Source organism: Aspergillus melleus (genome assembly GCF_016097325.1).
Source record: "Aspergillus melleus strain CBS 546.65 chromosome Unknown contig7, whole genome shotgun sequence".
Taxonomy (NCBI): domain Eukaryota; kingdom Fungi; phylum Ascomycota; class Eurotiomycetes; order Eurotiales; family Aspergillaceae; genus Aspergillus; species Aspergillus melleus.
The window spans coordinates 482,805-500,631 of NW_025763376.1; the positions used below are offsets into that span (position 1 = coordinate 482,805).

Here is a 17,827-nt window from a genome sequence, read left to right on the forward strand (position 1 = left end):
TGGTCACCAAGCCCGGGAGATTAAGTATCCAAATGGAAAGCAAAGGAACGCAAGGTGATGGAAGTCGGGTGGAAAGTAAGGTGGATGAATGGAATGAGGTGAAAGAAGTGGCACCACAGGAAGGCAATGCCGGCCGATATCTGATCGATCGCTGGTGGGTATTTGAGGTATGATACCAGTATTCTGGAGTTGCCTTTCGGGGGATTAGGTAGGATCCATGGGTGGTAACGGTGTATGGTACTGTCACCTCCTCCGTGCCCGTACTGAGTAAGTGGATGCTGCCTGACCCATCAGGCATTCCTCACCCTCCCAGAACTAGCCTGAGTGCCTTGCTGCCTCAGTCATCAATTCTGCAGTCTCCATTCGCCTCAGAGTCCAGTCCATTCTGTTTCGGTGTCCTTCCGAATAGATACTCGCTATTCACTATGTTGTGTTACACCATATTCTGTCCTCTCATTCTACCCTCATCGGTTTCCCCGAATTTGCCACCAATGCCCATCGGCCGGTTTGTTTTGTTAGCTGACTTCCCTTGGTTGCCAGGCCCAAACCACAAGGGCCAGACGACTCGCCCACTCCCGAAGCGGTTTAGCGGCTGCGGTTTGCCCCTCGAAAATCCGAGGGAAAAAAAAATTAAAAAAGGAAAAAAGAAACCCCCACCAAAGCCGTGGGCAACCAGACGGCGCCGCTAAATAATAATCTTCAAATTTCCCCTCTCCGGCGGATCTCTTCCCTTCTTCTTTTCTTCCTTTCTGTTCTCCAGCCCCCGTGCCACTCCTCTGTCTTTTCCTCATTCTTGTCTTCTTCTGGGATACTTCCTTTCTCATACCTTCAAAATGATCATTTTCACGGTATGTACTACTTCCTCTTTGTTTGCTTTCCGATTCTACCCTTTTACCCCGCCTCTTGGAGAGAAAAAAATGCAGAAAATGGGAACATGGAAGCATTGCCTTATCACAAATCACATTCTCTTACTGTTTGCATGTCACTAACATCATTGCCTGCATAGGATATCGTTTCTGGAGACGAGGTTCTCTCCGACACCTTCAAGCTCCAGGAGGTCGACAAGGTCTTCTACCAGTGCGACTGCCGCAAGTACCTCAAGAAGCAGAACGAGGACTTCCAGCTCGAGGGTGCCAACCCCTCCGCTGAGGAAGGTGGTGATAACGACGGTGGTGAGGGTGAGGCCGTCATGGTCCACGACATCGAGGACCAGTTCCGTCTCGTCTGGCTCAAGACCGAGGAGGGTCTCAAGCCCTCCAAGGACGCCTTCAAGTCCCACCTTAAGAGTATGTACCCTCTATCACATGATGCTGTGTGCGATGCGACAAGTCGAGTGAACCATTTTAACTAACATCGTCTTTGCTGCAATTTAGACTACATGAAGAAGGTCCTCGCCAAGCTCACCGAGAAGGGTGCTCCCCAGGAGACCATCGATGAGTTCAAGGCCAACGCCCCCGCCGCTGTCAAGAAGATCCTCGGCAACTACGACAACTACGATGTCCTCATGGGCCAGTCCATGGACGGTGATGCTATGTACGTTTTTCCTTGATAAATGGTGGCACTTCAACCCTGCCCAGTCACAATCGCTAATGTATCCTCCACTACAGGCACATCCTCATTGACTTCCGTGAGGACGGTGTCACCCCCTACGCCACCCTCTGGAAGCACGGTCTTGAGGAGGTCAAGGTCTAAACGCCTTTCCCCTTACAGCCGCTGTGAACCGTCTCATGCATTTGAAAAAAAGAAACTGACGGGTCGGAGTTTTGCGAACGTCTTAATTCTCCCAGAGCAAGGGACGGGGACGGATGGGAACGACTCAACCCCCCAGAAGATGAAGATTCCATTTTCTTAATCCTATTTGGAAAAGGGAAAAAAATCGGATCTTCAACCCTGGACATCTCCCCACCCGTTTCCTACCTTTACAACATGTTCTGTCTCATCTGAATCCATCCTTGGCTTCTTCACCCACCTTTTTCTTTACGTCTCGCAATCTTTCTATATCCTGCTTGATCAGAGTCACGCCTCATGAAATCCCATAGCTTGTTACGTCTTATATCGTCTTCCTGATAGGATATTCTACCTAGCCTAGCTTCTAAGCTCATACCATCTACGTTTAGGTATTCATTTTTTCTTCGGAATCTGATGCCAAAGTCAATCCTACAATTGTATTCTACGCCCGGTCCCCTGGGTAACAATCAAACACAGTAGAAATGTAAATATCTCAACCGTCACTCTAAATCCAACCAATCATCCCATCCATCGCAAAAAGAACCTATATACAAAAACATCCCCAGAAGGCAATAGACAGACAGGATATATACGCTAGAATACATCAAATCTCATAAACCACCCAACCAAAACAGACCAATCTTTCATCCATCGTAAAGGTCTACAACCAGTCGAAGAAGAAAAGAAACAAAATAACAGGAATCATGAGAGGAGAAAAACCACACACAGCAAAACACATAACTTGAAAAGACAAATCAACAATATCCATACCAATCCGGACCCTTCACATCATCCATCGGGATCGAGGTCTCCTCGCTCCCACCACCACCAGCCTGACTACTCCCCGGCCCTCTTAAGCTGCCAAGGTCTCCAAACTCGAATCCCGACACGGGGTCCAGTTCCATGAGTTCGTCTGCCACGGGGAGATGCTGGCCGAAGACGGCGTCCCATTGGTCCCAGTCGAAATTCAGGTTCGGGTCGACCATTGACGGCGGGGTCGGGACGGCGGCCATAGGAGGCTGCTGGGCGGAAGGTGAGGCGGTGTCCATGAAGGGGAGGAGGGTGGACGGGGATGGGGATGGCGCGCTGGCAGATGGGGCGTATTGGGATTGAGGAACGGGGGTGGGGACGGGGACGTTGTTGAGGGGCGGGAGGATTTGAGAGGTGAGAGGAGATGTCGCTAGAGCGGTGTCGATAGAACGAGGGTTTGAGTTTGTGGCAGGGGTTTGGGGGAACGGCGGAGTAGATGCTGAGGGAGGCGTTGTGGGGACGTGCGGAGTGTTGGTGGGCGGAGGGAGTTGGTTTCGAAGAGGGCTGGGTCGTAGTGAAGACGCGGGATTGGGGAGCACATGAGACCGAGTCATGTTGTAGAACATCTTTGAGAAATCGGAGAGTTGCCGTCGAGATGACAGTGACGAGACGGGGGGCGAGCCGGCATTGTTGGCGTAGTAGGGGTCACTAGCGCAAGGATATTCGTCAGGCGCAGCGGCGACTCCTGCTTGTACTTGCGCTTGTTCGGTCCAGAGCTTCTGTGGGTCAAGACCGGCTTTTTGCCATGCATTTTGGCGTAGCCTGCGTATCATATCCCAGGCTTCACGGCCGCCATCCTTCAAGGGTCGTTGAGTAGAGATGCCGTCCTCGCCGCCGACAACACCTCCGTCCGGGCCTGTCAGTGAGAAGATCTTGTCGATGAATGCACGAGATTTGGGAGCCTCGGGGCTAGAAGGTCGCTCGTGGAGATCGATGAGCATGATCATGGCTGCATGCATTGGCTGGTGATTCCCGGGCCAACTCCAGTGAAAAGGTTGAAACTCAGGGTCGGTGGCAAGAGAGATGAATTTCTCCATGAAACCGTGGCAATGACGGAGAGCACTGTATGTGTCAGAATCATCAACACTGTAGAACAGAAACCGAACAACCATACCTTTGCCTGGCAGCTGGCCATATCCGACTCTTCGCGTTCTTGAGAAATGGTTGATAGGCAACACAAAAGGCCTTATCTGAGTCAACTTGGTTTGTCCACATGAGTACAAGGCTTCAAAGCCTACCTTATCAATGAATAATGAAAGCAGAATTCTCGCCCACTTATGGAAGGACACAAGAACAGGCGTATGATACTGTTCCAGGCAGCCGGCAGGTCCTTTCCCTGGTAGCTCTGTGTCGCTGGAACGAATCTCTGGGGACTGAGGGAAGGAATAAGATCTATCAGGTGAGCTGTAGGAAACTGTTGGTTCCGGGATGCGGTTTATTATCGAATTAAGCTGTAGCTGAAGGTCGAGAAGGATTGACCGAAGTTCTTCCATGTCTCTCCGAGTAATTGGTTTGATGCCCAGCTGGATCCTCAATATCCGTCGGACAGCGCCTTGATAAACAATTAGTATCTGTCATATTTCAATTTGTTCAAAAACTCACAAGCCATGACATATTTCCCCCGAGCTGACAGATAGTATACGTTTACTGTAGAAGGCCCACCACAGACAGTCGGATCATCAGGATTATCAGGCGGCCGCATGCCCGCCGCAACCATGCGTTCGTAGTTTTCGGCCTTGGGAGTGCCGAGCAGTGTATCCTTGACTTCGCTAGCTTCGCGGACATCCCAGAAGTTTTCGTCGCTGACTAGGGGCGGAAGTCCACTTGACATGGCTACAACGCCATCCATATGCACGATATGCCACCATATCCGTCGGCGATATTCCGCTTCGTAGGCTTGGATCCCAAACTTGGCGGGGTCGCGGTGTAGTCCCATCGTCTGTGCCACTCTCATTGCCAAGCTCACAAACAAGCTGCTGGTCAGTGGCTCTTCTTCCTTGGACAGGATCGTCTGCACCAGGAGATACGCAGCCAGACCCTGTAATGACGGGCTTCGAGGGAATGAGATCTTGGTCAGCCACCGAGTGACCTCCTCGTGGAACGTTTTCGACAGAGCAGATCGTGAGGTAATATTAAACTCGGCCTTGATTATTCGTATAGATACCGTAATCGACCCGCCATACCAGATGGCGTAGAGGAGTGGTATAAACGAGGGATCCGGACACGGCTCACCGGAATAGCTACCGTAATCATACCAATTCCAAAAAGCATTGTATAATTTCAGAATTGTTGGCGGATGGATGACCGGGCTGATCGCATGAATTCCGGACATGAAGCCTTGGTATAGAATATGGCTTTGTCGTTTGGTAGGGACATGATCCAGCATTTCCGGCTCCACAGTCTTATCGATCACCGAAGGCGATTCACTGGAAGGAAACAACACCGACCTCTGGAAGGCCTCCCCGGTGGTTATTCGGCCATCCGTGGCAGTCCCTCCGGGACTGTCATCCATTTTCCACTGGCTGGTCGGCGTGCGCATCATCGAATCCGAAACCGTTTCCTCCATCGATCCTTCATTGACAGTTGAGTCATTGTGCGACCGGTTCTGATCTCGTAGTAGTTGATTGAGTTCATTAATCTGTGCGATCAATTAGTATTCTTCCCAATACACATTAGTCTTCAGCCATACCTCATTCGATATATAAGCCCAGTATGTTGTTCCGACATATCTACTCCTGCGTTAGATCGTATCCCCGTCATGATAATAGAAACAACATACCTCGACCTCCCCCCGTCCTCCAAGCTCAAATGACCGAGGTTCAAACTCCCAATCGGATCCACCAGATCCGTCGCATGTCCAGCAGGAATCGGGAACTCGTCGCCACCCGAATCTGCCGCGCGACGCGGACTGTTCGGACGAGAATTTCCCGATTTCAACGGCAGCCCGTTAGCCTGACGGGCATCCTTCCTGGCAGCCTCCAAACTGACATTCTGCGCTAGCAGCTGCTTCTGCACAGTGTCCAACGGCTGGTTGGTCTTGCTCAGTCGCTCGATCATCGACGTGAGCTTGTCCAACCGCGCTTCGATCCCATGCGCCCCGGTCTTCTGCTCCGACGATCCCGCCTGCTTCAAATGGCTATAGACCGACTGCAGATCATCGACCTCGTCGTCCACCGGTCCCGACATCTCTCGTCTCCGCTTGACCCCGTGGCCCTCTTTTGTTTGGCTGCGCGATTCATCCTTGGGCATCGCATCGTAAATGCACTCGTTTCCGGTCTTTAGGCAGTTTCCGCACGTCGGGTGGACCTAGAGAGACGCATCAGTATCCGAAGGATTCCCCTTACAAGCAAGTAATCCCCATTCTGGACATTAGCCTACCTTGTCACATTTGACCTTCCGCCGTCGACATGTGTGGCAACTGTAACTGGCGCGGTTTCGCGTGATCTGACGGCCACTGCCCTTTCCCGTAGAGGACCTAGACGACCCATGCATGACGCTCGACGCGGCGGGAGAATCGGGATTCATGGGTATCTGGGCATTCGATCCGGGATTGGAGGCCCCATAGCCGGGGTCTCTACTTCTCGGACTCGGATTCATGATTGCGCGATCGCAGTGGCGGGGTTGTGAAGGCCGGCGGCGCAATCGCACGGTCGGTTCATGGGGGGTTGTGCAAGGAGTGGGATTGTTGATTAATAATTATTTCGAACTGATGAACTGGCGAAAGAGAGGGGCTCAATTCCCAGAAAACGACATGCAGGTCTAACGAGCTAAGGGATTCCAGAAGGACGTTCCTGTCTGCGGCGGGTTGACGTTTGGATCTCCGGGGTAAAGCTCGCGATCGACTCCCTCGGCCAATGAGAGGTGCCTTAATCGGCAGCCGGCGATTGTCCCGGCGCTGGCAATTCCGAGACTTCCTCTTGATACTCAGAGTGAGATCATATGGAATAGGTCATATTGGACAGGTTTACGTTTATAATCAGTACTCAGAATCCTCCGGTTGTGAAATAAACTGGATATTCGAGCTGTGCACACGGTAAATATACCCTACGAATTACGTCGATATGGATCAACTGCCCAGAGTCGTGCTAGCCATAGCACGTCATAAATCCATCTTCGATTCCATCTTGGTATCAGAGAACAGCAAATATGCCCTCTATCAGGTGTAAATAACAAACGCCTCACGCCCGTGCAATGCAACCAGAAACGCACATTAATATGGACAGTGAATCAGAATTTCTCGGAGTGTCCCATATCCCATACAGCCATCAGATCGGGCGCATCATGTCTTATTTCTTCTTCTTGTCCTTCTTCTTCTTTTCGCCGCTGCCTCCGGACGGCTCGCCGCCCATGCCGCCCATACCGCCCATCATCCCGGCCAAATCGGGCATCCCGGGAATTTGAGGCATTCCCGGCATACCCTGCATGTTCTGCATCTCCGACATGGCGTCCTTGAGCGGGTTGTCGCTTACTCCGCCACCACTGTAGGCCGGGGAGTGTATGGGTAGGATGGAACCAATCTTCCACCCACGAGGAGCCGCCGGTGCGGCAGGAAGCTTCTCCGGCATGGGAAGTCCTCTGATCCGCAGGTTGTAGGGGGATTTCTCAGTGGTCGGGTGGGCTTTGAGATATTGAGCCACGAGGATATAGAGATGGTGTTCTAGTTCAAAGTTAGACACCACAGTCGACACAATCGAGGTCATGAAGCGCAAAGATTGGACATAGATGATACTCACTGTTCTTAATTTTCGGGTTGGCCAACTTCCCGTTCTCATCCTTCAGTAGCACACGCACTCGCCCCGGGTTCGCCCAATCCTTCGGGTGAAACTTCTCCGGCTCGAAGCCTACCGTCAACCCCAGCATCTGCGCCGCATCGACGATCTCTCTGGCCAGAGGGTTCTCAACGGCGTGTTCCGAGCCGACTTTCCGGCCTCCGGCGCGCGACCGCGACTTGTCGAAGTAGATCGGGTACAGGCATTGGAAGTGTTTGGGGATATCGCGCTGCGGTTCGGGGGCCTGTCTCATGGGTATCGAAGACGAGGCAGGAGCAGGAATGTTGGCGGCGGACAGGAGAGATTCATTGGTGTAGTCGGAGGGAGCAACTTCCTCCGGATCTGAGTCGTCGTACACCTCCTCGACTTGCGCGTTTCGAGACATGGTGACTGTCGGAGATGGAATTTACAGTTTTCAATCTTTCGACAACCGGAACTAGTAGAAGGGAGAACCGGTGGGGTGCGCAAGGAGGGACTGAATTGGCGGAGGTTGACGCTGAAGCCCAGTCTGGCCTTTCTGTGTGAGGGAGATTTAGTGGCCGCGGAGAGCCACCGCCTACATGGGGCAACGGGCACATGACCTCGAGTTGTTGCCGGCAGAAAGTGCACGAGCCTGGGCGGTCAGTTGGCCTTGGCGGTGAATCTGAATTATCTCACCCTGTTTAGGTTTAGCTCGACTCTTGTACATACTCCTGATGCCCTGCAATCTTTCTGCTCTTCTCACTTCTCACTTCTCTTGTCCGACGATCTATCCTTATAAGAGAATTGAAGAGAAAGAACTGTTCGAATATCGCTAGCTTGCATCACCCGGAGGAGGTATATGTATCAATCCCTCACTTGCTCATGAAGCTCTCCGTTGGAGATATATTCGTGCACCTTAGTTGGGGATGATGAACGAACCTCTTGATGCCTGTCTTTGAATTTACCTGAGATATCATAAACGTCTATTCAACTAGCAAAGCGACATGCAAGACCTGTTTAAGCCGTTCATTGTTTCAAATCGATTTGCGGAATTCGCGTCCTCATCGTAAACATGGCAGTTCTCGTCAACGCATTTGTAGACTGTCATTAGATGAGCATCAAGGTAAGAGAGTAAACTTGTAATTAGACTGTACAACGCTTGCCTAGATCTAGTCCGTAGTGTTTTAGGATGTAAATTACAATCCCATCGACCAAGCCTTGCAGATTGTGTGAAAACTGACGTGACACATTGAAAATAGTTTTAGCTAATACCTCACTATCATACTATGAGTCAAATCGTATGCCATAGATAATCGAGCAGCAGTCAAAAAAGCAATCTACGTATTACTACCTAGATAACCGAGGGCTTGATCGGGACGTCGGCGTATGCGGCCAACCATCCGCTCGGGATCTCCATCGGCATGCCGAGTGCGGGCATACCCCACATTGTTATCTATGGAGTGTACGTAGTTCCCATGTAGATATCTACAATATTTAAGAGGGCAATCAATTCCTTCACAGAATCAACTGCATTCTAACTCTCTCCATCATATCGCCCATCCATCCTCTTACCAAAAGCCCGCAACAATGACCACCAACCCAAGCAAGTACTTACACCCCTCAATCCTATACTCCATCTAACCGCCAAACCCAGCGGACCTCATCACCCCCCAAAGCGCCATCCTCCATCGCCACACGCATTTCATTCCTAAAAAAGCCGTCGGCGGCAAAGGCAGCTACATCTTCCTCGAAGACGGCACTAAGTTCCTTGACTCGACCGGCGGCGCAGCCGTCTCGTGTCTAGGCCACGGCCACGAGAAAGTCAGTCAAGCGGTGATCCAGCAGATCGAGCAGCTTTCGTACTGCCATTCTGCGTTCTTCGGGACCGATGTGGCGGAGGAACTGGCGAGATTCTTGACTGAGTCGACGGGTGGGAAGTTGTCGAAGTTGTATGTTGTTAGTTCGGGTGTGTTTATGCCTCCCTTTCTTACCTCCGCTTTCCTATATCCGACCTCAACAGAGCAAAGCATGAGGTATCCAAACCGTGACACAGACTCACATATCACATAAAACAGGCTCGGAAGCCGTCGAAGCAGCCCTCAAACTAGCCCGCCAATACTACCTCGAACTCCCCGTCCCTCAGCCCCAACGCACCCGCTTCATCGCCCGATCTCCCTCCTACCACGGCATCACGCTCGGTGCCCTAGGTGCCGGCGGCCACGTTCTTCGTCGAGAGCCCTTCGAGCCACTTCTCGCGCAGAACACATCCCACGTCTCGCCGTGCTACGCCTATAGAGGGAAATTGGATGGGGAGTCGGACGTCGAGTATGTCGAAAGGCTGGCAGCTGAACTAGATGCTGAGTTCCTGCGCGTCGGACCGCAGAATGTTTGCGCTTTTATTGCGGAGACGGTTGTCGGCGCGGTATGTCATCTTCCTCCCACGCCACTATCTCACCATACTCTTCCCTAAACATATACTGAGCAATTAAAGTAACAAATGAACTAATGATAAACAGGCCCTCGGCGCCGTGCCCCCCGTCCCCGGCTACCTCTCCGCCATGAAACGCATCTGCAAAAAACACGGCGCCCTGTTCATCCTCGACGAAGTAATGTCCGGCATGGGCCGCACGGGCACGCTCCACGCCTGGGAACCCGAATCCGTGATCCCAGACCTCCAAACCATCGGCAAAGGTCTCGGGGGCGGATACGTCCCCGTCTCAGGTGTCTTGATTGGCGACGAGATCGTACGGACGTTGGATCGTGGCTCTGGTGCGTTCCGCCACGGTCAGACGTACCAGGGTCATCCGGTTTCTTGTGCTGCGGCGCTGGCGACGCAGAGAGTTATTAGGGAGGAGGGGTTGTTGGAGAATGTTAGGGTTTTGGGGGCTTATTTGGGAGAGAGGTTATGGGCGAGGCTTGGGGCGTGTAGGTTTGTGGGGGATGTTAGAGGGAGGGGTTTGTTTTGGGGGGTGAGTTCTCTCTATTTCTTTACTAATCGGGGTTGTTTTTGTTTCTTGTTGATTGCTTTTGGATGGATTCGGTGCTTGGATTTGGTTATGGGTTTGGGCTAATATGAATCCTACAGATTGAATTTGTCCAAAATCGCACAACCAAAGAACCCTTCCCGACGTCTGCGAACGTGGCATTCCGGATTCAAGAGACGGGACTGGATCCAGCGTTTTCGATCTCGTTGTATGCGGCGTCGGGCACTGTGGATGGCACGCGTGGTGATCATGTTCTTCTGGCGCCGCCCTATAACGTCACCAGGGAGGAGATCGATTTGATTGTGGAGAGGACGGGGAGGGTAATTGAAAGTGTTTTTGAGAGAGTGGAGAGGGAGATGGAGATGACTACGTCTGGGACTGATTGAGATGGGAGGCGATAGCTAGGGTTAGATGCTATGAAGAGAAGGGCACGTTCAGCTGCGGTTCGCGTCGATTCGATTACTGATATTCAATGCAAGACCATGGAGATAGATACAAATCCATTCAATAAGCTAGATACTAACAGCCTCCAGTAGGTCCAGGATATCCTTTGCGAACAAGAAAAGATAAGATCAAAAAAGATCCAGCAGTAACTAATGGTACACACATTAACACAAACGCTTGCTTCATTTTCATGCCTTGGCCTCAATCGCCGCGCCCTTGGAAGAAACCGGTGTCTCTTGAACAAACTCCTTCGTTTCGCCGTTTCCATTCGTGGTAGATGCCGGGGTCGTCTCGGTCCACATATTCGCAACCGTTTCTACGGCTCGCTCGATCACCACGCGCACCCGGTCTCTCATCACGGCATTCGCGCACTCGACCTCTAGATCTTCCAGCCACACCCGCGCGACGTGCTTGTCAACCTTGATCTCAATACCCGGAACGGGGATCCCGAGGGCCTGCAGACGAGCCAGCTCAGCGAGTTCGGCTTTCGCGATGCTGGTGTCGTCCGAGGTTTCAGAGTTGGGAGTTTGCTCGGTAGAGTCAGGGTCGGGTTTCGGTGTGGGCGTGGAAGTTTCGTTCTTGGCCGCGCCGTTGGCGGGCTGCTTTGGGAGACGCGGACGCTCGATGGGAGAGATATCGGATCCGAATTGCGCCTCCAGCATCATGAGAAGACGCGTGAATCGCTCTTCAGCGTCAACTTGAGAGTGGGGGTTGGGGAGTTCGAGTTCGCCATGGTGATGGTGGTGGTGATGATGATGATGTTGCTTGGCAGATTCTGTTCACAGTTGTAAGTATAGAAACATGGTTTGCTGCAGATTCATTGGTCTTACGCTTAACAGAGGCAGGACTGCTCTCAACTGTGAGAAGCACCGCCATGACAGCATCAGCAACTCCGTCGTTCATCATATTACCCTCCCACTCGAGCTCCACTTCTCGCGTCCGAGAGTGGTATCGGATGATAACACAGCCCATGACAAGGTAGGTCTGAGTCCCCTCGATCGGAATCTCTTCATCGGCAGGCTCATGCTTCATTTCATCGTTCTCTTCGAGCTTGCCGTCCACGTTCTCTTGCTTGGCGTTGGCCTTCTGGCTGCCGATCTCCTCAATCGCGCCAAAAGTACCTTCCAGTGCCCATTTGATAAGATCCATGCTGGCAGAGCTCAGCGTGATGTGCTGCTTGCATGTGATGGTCGTGGTCGTGAGGCCGGCATATTCGCGGAGGTCGTCCGGTGCCATCAATGACAGGTCAAAGCCGTTCTGGACCAGCACGCCGGCCATCAGGCTGCTGTCGTCCTCCTCCGATGGGGGAGCGATTTGAGCTAGCTTGCCCACAACCTTTGCGATTTTGTCCTTTTTGAACGGGATGCGGACCTCGTCGCAGTTGGCGGGCGTGTAGACTTTTACCTTCACTGTCTTGTCTGCGTTGAGACTAAGCAGCTTAGATTTTAGTCGCATCATTTGGTGCTTTTCGCCATGGACCAAGATCTAGCGAAGTTAGTATGTGAAATAGGGATATGTGTCGGATGGGAGGGCACATACGACCACAGGCGCGGCGACTTCCTCAATGAAGTTGCGGTTCTCGACACCGTCCACATGAGCAGCAAAGCTGACTTCGTCTACGGTACATCTTCGTGGAATCATCACTTTCTGATCTTCTTCGTTACCCGTCATGTTCCGTCTTGCTATGCCGGCCGCCGCGCGCGACATAACCGCCGGGATCTGTTCGGGCTCGTTCAATAGCTGCTTGGCCATCGTGCCCTCGACGCTGTAACCCGTCATGACCACGCCGTTGCGTTCATTGGGGGCCCACCGTTCCAGCAGTTCTCGACTTGTTCCCGTTTGAAGCATACCAGGCGATGCGAGCATGACACACCCGCCTACATCATCGAAGCGCTCCAGACTTCGCAAACTTCGCACGAATCTAAAGTCCCAGGGTCCTGCGCTGACACTTTTATCGCCACTGGCCTCAGCCTCGGCCATGCGTTGCCGGAATAGTCGCTTAATGTTATCGTTCATGGCACCGATGTATGTCTGGTAAACGACCATGCATCGTCGCGCAGTGTTACCAATGTAGTAGATGGGCATTTTCTGGAGCTCCGGGTGTTTCTCCCAGTATTCGTCCAGAATAAGCAGCAGCTCTTGCGCACGACCCAGCGCGAACACCGGCATAAGAACTCGGCCGCCGCGGTTCAGCACGCCGGTGATCGACTTCATCAGGGCGGCCTCGCGCTCCAAACGGGGCGGGTTGGAAGAAATTCCGAACGTCGACTCGGTGATCAACACGTCAATCTTGATACCCTTGGGGACTTCGGCAGGGATAAGATGTCGGTCTTCCTCTCGGGAATAGTCACCGGTGAACAGAATGTTCAGACCAGCGATGGAAACCAGGAACATGGCAGCACCGAGGACATGGCCGGCAGGGAAGGGAGTAATGCGGATGCTGTTGATCGTGTGGGTGGTGTTGAAATCGATGGTTTCGATGAGTGGGAGCGTAGAGAGATGGTCATGTTCCGTGTAGAGGGTGGTGCGCTGATCCGAGGACGAAGCTGTATTGCTAACTCGTACATTGTCCTGGATCAGCCATTTGTAGATGGCCTTCGTCGCATGCGTCATGAACACACGGCCTTTGAAGTTGGTCTTGCTGAGAACATAGGGGAGGGCGGAGGAGTGGTCGACGTGGAAACTAATTCATAGATCTGTTAGCCCACTGCTCAATACCTGGCAAGGCGGATTGTCGTCGCCATGGGGCGGAGGTGGAGGCCACGCAAATACAAGGATACAGTAACCGGGCACAAGAAGTATGAAGCTAGTATGAATTGCATTGCGATTCTCGTATACATGGTCTGGAATGAAAGATCCCTCGAGGAAAAAGCAAGACCCAATACTGGTCTTCGTGCCCCAACCCCCAATAGACCCATTCGAACAAGGTATGACCGCGGAGCAGGGCGAATTATGCAGATTTGGTGGGGAAGGGAGGTCAACGTACTGACTGATCAGGAGAATATCAACCGTACTCAAGTCGAACTCGTCAAAGAAGGGGAGAGCCGAAAAGCCTTCTTTCGCAGGGTGCATGCCGGCATCGAGCTATAAACAGCCTGGGTTAGCAATGTCCCCGAATAGCAAAGGGTATAGAATCCACAAACCATGACCGTTTTCCCTTTATATTGAATGATATGACACGAGCGACCGACTTCATTTCCTCCGCCTAGGCAGTAAAATGCTACCTCATCAGAGGGATCGACCGGTTCATCGTCAACGGCGGCATTTAGAGCCGAGGCCTTCCGTTTTGTCGCCATTCTGAGAGATTAGAAGCAGGGATTCGAATGAGCGAAGATTCCCCTTAAGATAAATAGCAGGTCAACAGCAATACTGTCAATGTGTCAAAGAAAAACTGATGGAAATGTTAAGATGCGCAATATGGATATGGGCCTTGTTCTTGCGGTGTTCAAATCACGCGATAGAGACAAGCCATGGCCGGCGCAGAACGCGATAAAGTAAGCAAGCTGTATGCGACACAGTCGCAAGCCAGGGACCCTCTGAGAAAACCCTGTGCAGCAGCTGGAGGAGATGACTCTTCCTTTCAACAAGCATCCCCGGGTCAATTGCGGTGATTATTTGGGATCAAAGAAAAGGCAGCCCATTGTCCTTAGGTAAGCCCCACGTGACCGTGCGGGATCTCAAGCAAACCTCGTTCTCAGGAAGCTCCCTTTCCGTCCGCGATTTGCACGGTCAACCCCGGTTTATTCCCCGCGCACACGACTTTGCCATCGTTGGGGTGTTCCTCACGGAGGCTTATCACGATTGTATGCCGAGAGCGATGTTTTGAGATGATTACACCTGGTGCGGGCGGCGGTTCGAGCATTCCGCTCACATTTGCAACTCACGCGCGGGCGTGCCCTGATTCCTACCGACGTGACAGAATTTAACGGGTTTCCCATCTTGAAAGGACCGACTATTCCAGGAAAGAGGAACATTCACCATGGCGCAAACACAGCCGCAGCAGTTTTCCCAGTCATTCTCACCGCCGGGGTCTTCACCCTCGCCGGGAGCTCCATCGCCAGTGAATGGTGGCGTACCTCCACCTCCCAAACGACAGCGTCTCTCACCTCTCCCTCAATCTCCCTACGCCTCACCGAGCTTTGGAACCCTGCAACTTCCTCAGAACCTCCCTCCAAATCTTCCTCAGAATCTCCCTCAGAATCAGCTCGCTACCTCGGCCAACGCCATCAATGTGAACGGAATGCCTCAAACACCTGTCTCGGCACCGGCACCGGCACCGGCACCTCCAGGAGCCATGGGGCCTCCATCTCGACCTGCGGATAAGGCCACGGATGCTGCGGAACTCACAGATGTTTTGGCCTCGTCGGGTATCGATGTCAGAGAAGAAGAGGCTTTTCTCACAAGCAGCTATTCTGGTCCGGGTGTGCAGGTTCAGCAGCCACCGCGTCTCCAACCACAGCAGCATCACCATCAGCCCCCTCTACCGCAACAGCAGCCTCAACCTCCCCTCAACACCTCTTTCACCTCACAAACCTCGACCGGAACGGTAACTTCGCAACCTAGCTTCGGCGAATCCTCACAGTTCAAACCGCCCACGGGTCAAGAATCTCCTCTCACCGAGCCGTCAACCCAGCCGCCGGCGCCCTTTAAAGACCCGAACGAACCGACCCGAGAAGATAGCGAGGCGGCTAGACGTGCACAATACCATCTACAGGAACCGTTTCTCTTGACCAAGGTCTTGGAACAGAAGCTGCAACGGCGTGGGTTTGAGCTGGGCGTCCGCATCCCGGCGGAAGGCCTGTTCCATCCGGTGCCGGGCCGTCAAGCACCGATCGAAGTGACCGGACCCGACGGCTCGTCTATTGTGCGTACGGGTCAAACCATTCTCAACCAGGAGGGGGCGCCGTTGGTGGACATACTGAATTTGATGTCGCTATCATGCGAAGAGCGGCTGCGAACGGTAGTTGATTACTCCTCCACACTGGCACGAAGCCGTCGTGAGCATTCCCACGGGGAGGTTCCTCTTGAATGGGACGAAATAGCCGTGCCATCTCCCACTGCGAACGGGACCGGAGGGAGTCCCAAGACTCCGCTCAAGAGTATGTCGACATTCCCCCCCCCCCCCCATCAACATGAAGGAAAGTAAAGGAACAAAGTGTGCTAACCAATCTGAAATAGGATCCCAATCAGCCACCGAGCAACCGATCCCCAAAAGCATTCCAGAGAAATACCGGATGCTTATGGATAAGGATAACTCCAGCGAGGAAAGCCGTGCGGCTAAACGAGCCAAGCGCGATGCCAACGCCATCCTGGGCGAGAGTGCAGGAAACAAATCCGAGTCGACCGACATGCCGGGCTCCGGCGCGTCTACGCCAACGATGGGTGAACGAGCGCCCTCTATCGATAAGAAGGGAATGTCGAAGAAGGAAGCACGTAAGTTGGTGGATGCCAAAGCCAGCGAGGCTCAACAGCATAAACAGTCGGTGGAGACGGCACGACTAGCAACCAACAGCATGTTGTCACACCGTATGTTTGGACAAAAGAAGTCCTACTCGTGGCTCAATCCGCGCCCGGCCGGCGGCAGCGGATTGTCTACACCGTCCCGAACCAACGCGGCCACGCCCAGCGCGACTCCCGATAAGACCGGTCGCTCTGGGGAACCAGCGACAGTACCGGCCAAGCGACTGGGGACGTGGCGAGAAGACAAGGAGAAAGGAGCGGGGGTCCAAGTTCGGGATATCCTGTTCATGCTGGAGCTGGACGGACGAGGAGCCCGGCACGTGCAGAAGGCATATTCCAAGGATCTCAAAGAAGATCGCACGGACTGAATCTACCTCTCTTCTTCTACATAACACGCCTGATAATCTAGACTGAGGGTCGAATCTGTTCCACTATTTCCGCACGGTTACTGCGCAGGACCGTGGTCATTGGCGTTGCGGGTTGGATTATTTATTATCATTTCACTTCATGGATGTGTTCTTTTTATTTTGATCTATTAATCACTGCGAGCATTTGCGAGAGGCGGGTCGGGGGAAACCACAACATTGGCGCGCATTGTCCTTGATGATTCCAGACCTGATCGATCTGTACCCGCTGTTTGACTCTGGCTCTAATGATGTGTGCGATACGGAGGGATTATCTTGTCGATAATAAGGAACTGACCTTACTGATAACCCTGCGGTAAGGGCGAGAAGAACAATGCACAATCTACAAGAAGATAATATCATCGTAGAATAATCTGCACGGTCCTGGCCTCCAGCACCAACCGATATTAAACGTGCTTTAATCAACAGAATTAATCCAATTAATTGGAGTGCACGCTAGTTCCGACCAGGCCTAGTGCCCGAGATCGGGCTACGGGGAAGCAGACACGCCCGACGCGCAGAAGATTGCCCTGCGCAACGCTCGCCTTCTGTTCTTCTTCCCTCCCTTTCCCCTCTTCTTCTTCTCTCACTCTCTCTGCCCTTCTCATCAACCATATCAACCACACTCGTCGGATTTTGACCTCCTTGGGAAACCACCACAATGCAGCACAATCTGCGCCAACTGACGCGATGATGTCAGGGCCACCCAAGGCGCAGGCAAGAAAAAGCGGAGGGGCTCCACCCGGCGTGATTGGTCCTTGGCGAACGAGGCTAAGGGATCTAGCGGTCCTGTATGTATGTAGGAGGACTGTAGGTAGGTGTACGTCGGTGTCCATCCGTACGTCGGTCTGTCTGTCTGTCTGGAATGTCTGGCCGTAAGGGCCGATCAGGGCGGTTCTGGAATGAGACCTCCATTTCGAGCCTGGTGAGTGACCGCGGCTGCTGGTCTGCTGGACGATATTTGCCACCCTGGGAACGAGGGATTATTCTACAGTCTTACTTATCTGTGAGACTACAGATGGGAGTGAATGATTCTGTTTTCATTTATGCTAATAAATCTTCCGAGTCAAATACATCAGCATCATACCTCATGCTTCAGTGAAACCGGGTGAAACTCTCCGCGGCCAACAGCCCGGCCAGACTGCGCCTGAGGCCGTTTCGCCTCCGGGGCTGGACTTTCCTGGAAATAACAACCTTCTTTAAGGACATGGATTCTTGAATCCTCAACAGTACAGAGTACCAAATTACATGTTATAATCTTATGCGG

At 52.6% G+C, this 17,827-nt stretch overlaps 8 protein-coding genes across 8 annotated transcripts; 3 read left to right on the forward strand and 5 right to left on the reverse strand.

Annotated features, from left to right (window-relative positions):
• Nucleotides 1-833: 833 nt before the first annotated feature.
• Nucleotides 834-1,692, forward strand: LDX57_011134 (translationally-controlled tumor protein; the record flags this gene model as incomplete). Its single annotated transcript, XM_046092880.1, has 4 exons — nt 834-848; nt 1,007-1,286; nt 1,374-1,533; nt 1,608-1,692. The coding sequence occupies 4 exons, from the start codon at nt 834-836 to the stop codon at nt 1,690-1,692; spliced, it is 540 nt and encodes a 179-aa protein (XP_045948858.1).
• Nucleotides 1,693-2,483: 791 nt separating this feature from the next.
• Nucleotides 2,484-3,485, reverse strand: LDX57_011135 (uncharacterized protein; the record flags this gene model as incomplete). The annotated part of the gene is made up of 1 exon (XM_046092881.1): nt 2,484-3,485. One exon carries the CDS (start codon nt 3,483-3,485, stop codon nt 2,484-2,486), a length of 1,002 nt encoding a protein of 333 aa, XP_045948859.1.
• A 617-nt stretch (nt 3,486-4,102) lies between these two features.
• LDX57_011136 (uncharacterized protein) lies at nt 4,103-6,135 on the reverse strand (the record flags this gene model as incomplete). The annotated part of the gene is made up of 4 exons (XM_046092882.1): nt 4,103-5,176; nt 5,228-5,267; nt 5,318-5,844; nt 5,917-6,135. 4 exons carry the CDS (start codon nt 6,133-6,135, stop codon nt 4,103-4,105), a joined length of 1,860 nt encoding a protein of 619 aa, XP_045948860.1.
• A 457-nt stretch (nt 6,136-6,592) lies between these two features.
• On the reverse strand, nt 6,593-7,843 carry SEC65 (RNA-binding signal recognition particle subunit SEC65). Its single transcript, XM_046092883.1, has 2 exons — nt 7,272-7,843; nt 6,593-7,195 (listed from the first exon to the last, which is right to left on the reverse strand). Exons 1-2 carry the CDS (start codon nt 7,690-7,692, stop codon nt 6,825-6,827), a joined length of 792 nt encoding a protein of 263 aa, XP_045948861.1. The 5' UTR covers nt 7,693-7,843; the 3' UTR covers nt 6,593-6,824.
• Nucleotides 7,844-8,855: 1,012 nt separating this feature from the next.
• Nucleotides 8,856-10,638, forward strand: LDX57_011138 (aminotransferase, class III; the record flags this gene model as incomplete). The annotated part of the gene is made up of 5 exons (XM_046092884.1): nt 8,856-8,871; nt 8,923-9,234; nt 9,344-9,690; nt 9,785-10,237; nt 10,354-10,638. The coding sequence occupies 5 exons, from the start codon at nt 8,856-8,858 to the stop codon at nt 10,636-10,638; spliced, it is 1,413 nt and encodes a 470-aa protein (XP_045948862.1).
• Nucleotides 10,639-10,884: 246 nt separating this feature from the next.
• On the reverse strand, nt 10,885-13,992 carry ysh1 (cleavage polyadenylation factor subunit YSH1; the record flags this gene model as incomplete). Its single annotated transcript, XM_046092885.1, has 5 exons — nt 10,885-11,471; nt 11,527-12,181; nt 12,236-13,379; nt 13,683-13,780; nt 13,840-13,992. The coding sequence occupies 5 exons, from the start codon at nt 13,990-13,992 to the stop codon at nt 10,885-10,887; spliced, it is 2,637 nt and encodes an 878-aa protein (XP_045948863.1).
• Nucleotides 13,993-14,675: 683 nt separating this feature from the next.
• On the forward strand, nt 14,676-16,524 carry LDX57_011140 (uncharacterized protein; the record flags this gene model as incomplete). Its single annotated transcript, XM_046092886.1, has 2 exons — nt 14,676-15,795; nt 15,875-16,524. 2 exons carry the CDS (start codon nt 14,676-14,678, stop codon nt 16,522-16,524), a joined length of 1,770 nt encoding a protein of 589 aa, XP_045948864.1.
• Nucleotides 16,525-17,000: 476 nt separating this feature from the next.
• On the reverse strand, nt 17,001-17,396 carry LDX57_011141 (uncharacterized protein; the record flags this gene model as incomplete). The annotated part of the gene is made up of 1 exon (XM_046092887.1): nt 17,001-17,396. The coding sequence occupies one exon, from the start codon at nt 17,394-17,396 to the stop codon at nt 17,001-17,003; it is 396 nt and encodes a 131-aa protein (XP_045948865.1).
• Nucleotides 17,397-17,827: the final 431 nt, after the last annotated feature.

Bases quoted from the DNA above. Each gene is read 5' to 3' on its own strand.
- SEC65 (XM_046092883.1), bottom strand. From the start codon at position 7,692: ATGTCTCGAAACGCGCAAGTCGAGGAGGTGTACGACGACTCAGATCCG. The intron at 7,196-7,271 runs GTGAGTATCATC...ACTTTGAACTAG, and splicing joins CAACCCGAAAATTAAGAACA to AACACCATCTCTATATCCTC.